At 38.0% G+C, this 7,823-nt stretch overlaps 1 protein-coding gene across 1 annotated transcript; it reads right to left on the bottom strand.

The window, feature by feature from the left end:
* Nucleotides 1–219: 219 nt before the first annotated feature.
* RTCA (RNA 3'-terminal phosphate cyclase) lies at nt 220–7,259 on the bottom strand (the record flags this gene model as incomplete). The annotated part of the gene is made up of 9 exons (XM_010135785.1): nt 220–579; nt 914–1,018; nt 2,171–2,265; nt 2,883–2,941; nt 3,044–3,168; nt 4,347–4,488; nt 5,005–5,063; nt 5,568–5,691; nt 7,096–7,259. Coding segments are annotated over 9 exons (972 nt in total), but the record flags the coding sequence as incomplete, so codon positions are not given.
* Between the last annotated feature and the right edge of the window lie 564 nt (nt 7,260–7,823).

Genomic DNA, 7,823 nt, shown 5'->3' with positions numbered 1-7,823 from the left:
ACACTGCTTTATTATTGCCTCCCACACAAGTTCAGGGAGAACAGCGATACGGATTTGATGGTGCACTTCATTCCAGATACTTCATAACATAAAGGTTCCCAGAGAATAAAACTTAGATTTTTTTTTTTATATGGGGAAAGTATGTAGCATTATTTTTTCAAAACTTAGTTATTTTCTACTTTGAATCTGAATTTTCAAAGCTTCTAACTGAAGCTCTCAAATACATACAATGTATATTCTTTTTGCTGTCCTGTCTGTGCTCATTTTGCTGCTAACAGTAAAAAAAAAATCCATTTTTCACACAGATGCTCAGCCCACTAAGGAAAAACTCGGTATCATGCTTGAAGTAAATCATTCAGATGTGGCAGAAGGCTCCTCCTGTTCACGTGCATATTATACATCCACTGAAATGTAGTGCAATACATCACTGAGGTATGTTGAGTTTCGTTTTTGCCAGCTTGCTGCTTTTTTTTTTAAACGCTACAAGTTTGGGTTTATCAATCCCATTCCTTGGCACTCAATGATGTAGGTATCTTTAGTGGGATCTTCGTCTTCTGTTTTTGTCACAGTAAATTTGGCCTAAAACAGGATTAGAAAAATATTGCTAATTAAGTGATAACATACATAAGTTTAATTTTTCAGTATCTGATGCCCTTATTTATATTACAGCTTTGACTGAATTCATTAACCATTTAAATAAAGGTGGTAAAACTATCTAACCATTCTAAAGGTATTTAACTCTAAAGTGTGTTCGCTTTCTACAGGTCAACTCCCATATAAATATTGTAGCAATTATTTTATCAGCGCTTGTCCTGCATGACCAAGTTCAGTTCACCATGCCTGCTAAGCCACACACTGCCCAGTCACTGTACGACAACCGACAGGGAAAACTTCCTCAACTTTTCGCACTCACCTTTGTTAGCTGCTCTGCAAAGTGTATAGCAGTCTGAGTGTGAAGTGTAATTGGTCCACTTTTCACTCTAGACACCCCTTTTGCTAGTGCCATAAAAATAATCAGCTGAAAGGGACGAAAAGGTAAGTATTAAGGAACTCTTCAGATCCTAAGAAGTTACTGACTGAAAAAAAAAGGAAAACATGCAAAATGTCTGTAGGTGTAAAAACGTGGTCTGCCAAGTTACACAGAAGTTCATGATGCTGAGTGTTAATAGTCATCCAAGGCTCAAGAAGCTTGGAAATTACTACTGTAATGCCTATGACAGAAGGGCTGCTACTTCTCCAGAATGAATTTGCCACTGAATTCCTGTCACTACACTTAACTTGCCCTCCCTCACCCTCCTGGCCAGAAATTTCCCAAAGTCATGTCAGACTCCAGATTGGCAGATTATCTTCATGGAGAGAAAAACTCAGGAAGAGGCATTTTAACACTACCACTTTCTGATCACCTCTTCGCCAGACAGATATTTTTAAAAGTGTGATCTGATTTACAAACATTACCATGACAAACACTCTTCTGTAAACATGATATAGCTCTGAGCAGTTCCCATACATACTGAACCAAGCTGTGGCTTGTGTCCACCAATGGTACTGCGCGTACTTTGGAAAAAGTAGGATGAGTCCAAGACCCAAATACCTCCTACGTAATAGTAACGTGTGGCCAGGTGTTTACAGCTAAGAGGTAATGTCATCCCATCTAGAACAGACCAAGACTCTTAGCAGACTGTTATTAAAAACAAGATAGTGGAGAGTCTTCATTTACAAATGAAATCAGGTGAGCAAGACAAACAGGAGCACCTCCTAGATACTCTGTTCTCTTATAGCATCACTTAGTATAATTCTTAACATGTAAGCAGGGAGCTATTTGTAGTCCGCTACGTGGAGTGCCAAATAGAAGCAAATTCCTACCTCTTTCTTCCATACCTACTCAGATGTACAGGAAGGGAAAATTTAAGAGTGTTGGTGCAAAGCCAGGAACATCTGTGGTTCCTAAGAACTGTATATAATTTGCTAATCCTAGTGATGCGCCGGCCACACCCAGAAACCTCCTAAAACTTCGAGTTATCAAATAATTACGTAAAGCCACGCCTACCTATGGAGATACAGTTTAACCTTGAAATACAGATCTCGTTCTTCCCATGTTCACATTTATATTCTTTACAAGTAATACATACATGCATGTTCTTGCTGCTACAACTTCATACAGAAGCCTTACTTGGTCTTGCAGAGAATCATCCACAGTGCCACCATGTTTAAGATTCCTAAGCAGTATTTCAGCTGCTTCAATGCCAACCTTGTCAGAATTCTTTCCTATCAGTGATACCAGAGAAACCAGGAGATTAGGATGCTGCCCATTTTTATTTAACATTTTAAATATATAGAAGGGAAGAAAATAAATTATTATTAGTCTTATTTCCAGGCTCTTGCCTTGAATGTCTGTTTAAAAAAAAATCCCCCCATCTTATGATGACATATAGTTCATACTTGCTAAGCAGTGGAAGAAAGTACCCAGCTCCACTTAGAGAAACATTTTACTCAAACTATTTAAAACCAAAATAACTTCTGTTCCTTTTAATGTAGATACACATCTAGATTCACTGCTAAACAAAAACTTCACAGGTTAACCACGAAGACTGATCTTAGAGTCCAGAAGCATTTAATCTCAGTGATCCTTAACAATCCATTCTGATAAAAGGTGTGTTTAATAATCTTGAAATTTTTGTCACTATGCAGAAGCAGCTTACTAAAAAGTGTAAGATGCAATTAACTACATTTAAAATCTGCCTGTTTCCACTGTCCTTTGTTACTAAACAACAGCCTTTAAAAGTACAACATTCAAAGCATCAGATCTTTGAAATGATTATACTTCAGATTCCTATTGGTTAATAGTACATTAAGTGAAGTCTGCAAGGACCTGGAACTCTTACCTCTCTTGCCAAGTGATGACCCAGCTAACAAACAACCTGTTGAAGTCTCTGCAACAACGCTAAGCAGAAAAAACAGAATCAATATCAAGAACAAAATCACTCACATTACACTTTATTCAAAAAGGTTATGGGTACCAATAGAAGATTTGGGCTCATCTTACATTATGCCACTTCCAGTCCCAAAGGCTTGATCATCAGGTTCTCGAACAGGCTGAATGTTAATGTAAAGATCTCTGATTTCTTTTCTGATGCACCTCACTGCTGCCGCTGACATGTCTTTTGCCAGCTAACAAGATAAGAGGTAAAAACATTAGTTAAATTATGTAACTGTAGTGATACTTTTTCCTCATAACTCTAATTATTATAGTGAATCCCTGAATAAAGAGGCTGCTTTATTAACTAGAAAAACAAAGGATAGTTATAAAACCCCTGCTAGCAAGCACTGAACATCATCTATTCCAAGATTTTTCCCACAAAATGAAGGTAACATTAAATGCTGAAGAAATGACAGTTACAGTGATGGATGTAGAAGCTTCAATATCAATAAAAATTCAAGAACTTTTCTTCTCCATTCATAGGGAGAAAGATTTTATTTCAGTCTTGATTATCTCATGACATTAAATTGTAAAAAACCCAAATAAAACAAACCAAGAAACAACCCATAATTATTATGTGTGGAATACGCTCTTTAAGACACAACATAACAATTCCAAATCACAGGCAGATGGGAGGACACGAAGCTTATCCCATCCTTGTGACACAACCACAGCCAATATTCATAGATTGGCGATTTTAAGACCAAAACCAGCAGTTCACAGCTCTTCAAAAAGTAACTAAGTTTCTCCTCTTCCTTCCTCTACTAATTCCTAGTCTGTGTGTGGAGAAGGAGCCTTAAGGAGATCGCACCACGCACTCTCTGTGAGCACAGACAGGATAAAAATAATAGAAAAAAGAGGGTACAAAGGAGCAAATTTCTCTGTTTCATCTTTGACTAAACTTACTCTTAACCTGTTCTGTCAAATATCCTTAGCAATGGTTGAAACGTCTGATGTAGTCTGACCTCTGCCTATTAGAGTGCACCATACTTTACCTATAAATCTTCGAATGAGGGCCATAATTTCAGATTTAAAGTAATCAGCTTAAATATGAGCAATACGTAAATCACATACAAGATACCTCTCAATATATGCTGACAACATTTGAACAGTCATTCGAAGGATATCAAGGACACTGTTCTTACTTCCTGCTTTAGCTGCTACCATATTGCTATGCAATAAATGGACTTCAGAAATGTCCAAAATTCTATTCTATGGCCCGAACAACTGAAACCATTTAAAAAGGCACTTAGTTTGTATGTGAAAGACTGCAAAATACAAGACCAGTAGAGGTACGCTAAGCAGATTACGTGCCATTTTATATAGATACGTGAAGCTGGATGCAGCAAGAGCTATTATCAGCACTTACTTTTATAGGCAGAGCTCCAGCAACAAATGCTCTTCCATAGATCTTTGTCACTGTGCCACGTTCTGTTAAGTTTATGGGGCTCAACTCTTTGACTGGTGACATCTGGACTACAACTTCACCACCTCCCTGAGGATAGTAGCCCCTATTTAGAAGCAGAAATCAGATATAATTAAATGCCAAGATCACAAGGAAACCAAGAAAAAAACCAGAAGACTGTTCATATATTTCATTACACATTTTTATGTTCTCTTTTACTGTATGTATGAATTTTTTGATGTGTGCCTTAGAAATATTTATAGCAGAATTCAGTTCTCTAACAGTATCACCTCATAACACACATCTTATTAACCACCTAACACCAACATAACTGGCATCTCAGGAAAAGCTAAGTAATGTACTGCCTGTTCAGCATCTGCTTCCCTTGGGGGTAGACCACAACATTAAACAGCAGCTGAAGACTCAGCAATGAAAAAACAGACAGGAAAGAATCGTATCACGTCCATCATACGGTGACAGTACACACAGGGGCAGCTAATGCAGATTAGGTCCTGTATTATATCGTCATTCCTCAGCTGGCTTGAGGGCACAGTATGGGTGCCTCTGTGCTCACACGCTGGTTCGCTAAGGTCTGACTCTGCCACACGTCCCCCTAACTCACCTCTTTTTTATGTCACAATTAAATGTGAAGTTGAACTTTTCAACTATTGGCTTGAAAACCTGAAAAACAAGCATATGTAAAAAACACAAAATGAATCTATTTTGTACTTACAATTTCCTACTATTTTAAGCAGTCTTAAAAAAAAATTAATTTTGAACACAAAAATTTCAGTTACATTCTAAAACACCCCAAAAGACAGCCAGTCTCATCCACACAGCTAATCTGACGTTCCTCATACTTCATTCTGAATGACACTCTGTGTAAAAGGATTTTCTTATGGAAAGAGGAAGAGAAATTCTTATCAATTCACAACACTTCTGGAATAAAGCATGTATTTTAAGTGAAATTTTCTTTACTAATTAAAAGCAAACAGCCTAGTTGCTGTTTCAGGGGATTCCATGACAGATTGGTTGCTTTCTCCATACCGTGCACTAACAGTCTTTCATTCCCATGCCTAATTCCATAGTTACAAATAAACTTGCGGTAAGAACAACAGAAATACAATAATTACATCACATATATACGCATGAAAGATGCGCCAAGCCAAAAAAGTTTTTCCCTACCATGACAGTGTAGTCTATCTGAGGAGCCATCTCAGCATTGGTCCCACCTTTTAAATGAAGTTCTGAAGGGGAAGCAGCAAACAGCACACAGGGCATTGCTACCTGCATCAGCAGACACACGCTCCTAGAAGCGGTTACAAGACACTCAAATGTTGTGCAGTCATAATCCACAGGATCATTACATATCAAAGGCGAATGACTTTCCAGAGCGTTTACATAAGTATTTGATTTTTAACATTATAGGTAATGTCAACTTATTAGTCTTAAAAAATATTAATTTAAAACTTAATGTCCTTAGCAAGACTAAATAGGAAGGTTTTTGTCTCCCAATATTGCATCTTTAATATTCCTGTTTGAAATAAAAATAATGTAACTTAAATTAGTACAGTGATGGGACTGTGAAAACTGCACGTTTAGCTAGCAAATTACAAAAGCAGAGAGGGCTTAGGTAGCAATTTTAACATTTTAAAACTCATTTAGTAACAATATTCAGAAAACTACAAATTGCTTAGAAGGAGCTGGTCAGCGTCCTGCACAAGAAAATTCAGGGGCATAGAAAATATACTTGTAGATACAAGATTCCCTTATCATTGAATCTCTCCACATTTCATAGATAATAAAAACTTCCAAAATGATTTTTCCAAAAGTAAGTTTGTTCAGCAAAGAAAGAGTTGTCTCACAGGGGATTCAAACATAATTTTGAATTATGAAAACAGTAATTACCACTGAAGAAAACATGGTTTTCTGTGCTTGAATAACTTCCAAATGTTTGTGAACCACACCCTCTCTTCCTTTTTTATTTTTCTTCTGCTTAATTACTGCATTGTTGCTTACTCAAACCTCTCTGTGCTATTGGTTGTTTATACTATTGCAGCTCAGAAAAATATTTCTCTTAAAAGAAACTTTAACATACACCTAACCTGGCTTATGCTTCCAAACAACTCTTCACACCAGCCTTCCATAGCTAAAACCATTTCTTCGGCTTTGCAGCAGATTCCAGGAACAAAGGGCCCAACACAGCAATACAGAAAAAACCCAGGCAAAAGCACTGTGGATAGAAAATGTTCCCACTTCCAAAAGACTAGCATCCCATCTTGTAACATTACGTAAGTAAAATCCCAGAATTTGTGTTATTATATGATGACGATTATTTCAGACCTCACTGATTTGAGATACTTATCTAACTCGATGCATTTGACCTGGTATGAAAGGTACTGCTGTGAGAAAACAATAGATAAAGTTTTAAATACACAGGCAACTGTTTTTTGCTTAACATTAATCAAGTGTTCAGCTTATAAAGCAATCCTAATTTTAAAACTATTACACTTGCATGTACTTTATTAATACATATCCTGCCTACACTAAGCATTCTCAGGTCATATATATCTGTCTCAGGCAGCACAGATTTTGGCTCATTACCCATATATTAACATTTTTTCCCCCTCCTGTCTGCTGTGATAATTTTGAAGTTACCAGGAGCAGTTAAGAGCATTTACAGGTCAGTCGTTATCCATGTGCAAAGACATACCCTGCTGTTTTTGTATCTGCTATGTGGGTTCCACCTTTGATCTTCCCAGGAGTGAAGGTTATTTCTGTAGAGCCAATTTCTCCGCCTTCCAGGGTCCCCTCACATAGATCTCGAATGATCTCCAATCCAGATAGATGCTGAGGCCTTGCAGTGACAACACAAAGCTAAAGATACATGCAAGTAGACTACATACTGATGTTACATTAAAACAACTACTAAACGCCAACTAACAAATACTACGTTGCAAATTTTGTATCAAACAAACATCAGAGATTTGATCTGGTTCCTGCATTACTCCTGCCACGGGAGCCAAGGAGCAGCAGCCAGGCCGTTCTGGAATTTGCGGGATTCTGGTGTGTCTTTCATTAGAATGGGTCCAGACAGACAGATGAGATGCAGGAGCAGTCACTTGTCCTAATGCGATAAATGCCTGGACAAAAATGCTGCGGGGTGACGCCAGCAGTGATGAACTGGAGCCGAGTCAGTAACTGCTTGGCAGAGCCACAGAAGAGTTTTGCTATGCATCTGTCTTGCTGTGCTTGCATTTCCATTTGAGTTAGTTTAAACAGGAAAGAAACGAACTGTTCCTAACACTGTACGTTTGGTGAACCCTGTATTTCATGTTTCATACCGTGCCGGCTGCTTAGCACCTCTGAACATATTTTCGAGATGCTCTGTAAGCCCGTGGTGCCTGCGAGGTGGCGGCCGGGGCAGCGCCCTCACCTGCC

This window comes from Buceros rhinoceros, unplaced genomic scaffold (assembly GCF_000710305.1).
Source record: "Buceros rhinoceros silvestris isolate BGI_N320 unplaced genomic scaffold, ASM71030v1 scaffold3335, whole genome shotgun sequence".
Classification (NCBI taxonomy): domain Eukaryota; kingdom Metazoa; phylum Chordata; class Aves; order Bucerotiformes; family Bucerotidae; genus Buceros; species Buceros rhinoceros.
Note: the sequence above shows the minus strand (reverse complement) of the source record. Positions and strands in the feature narration are given on the sequence as shown.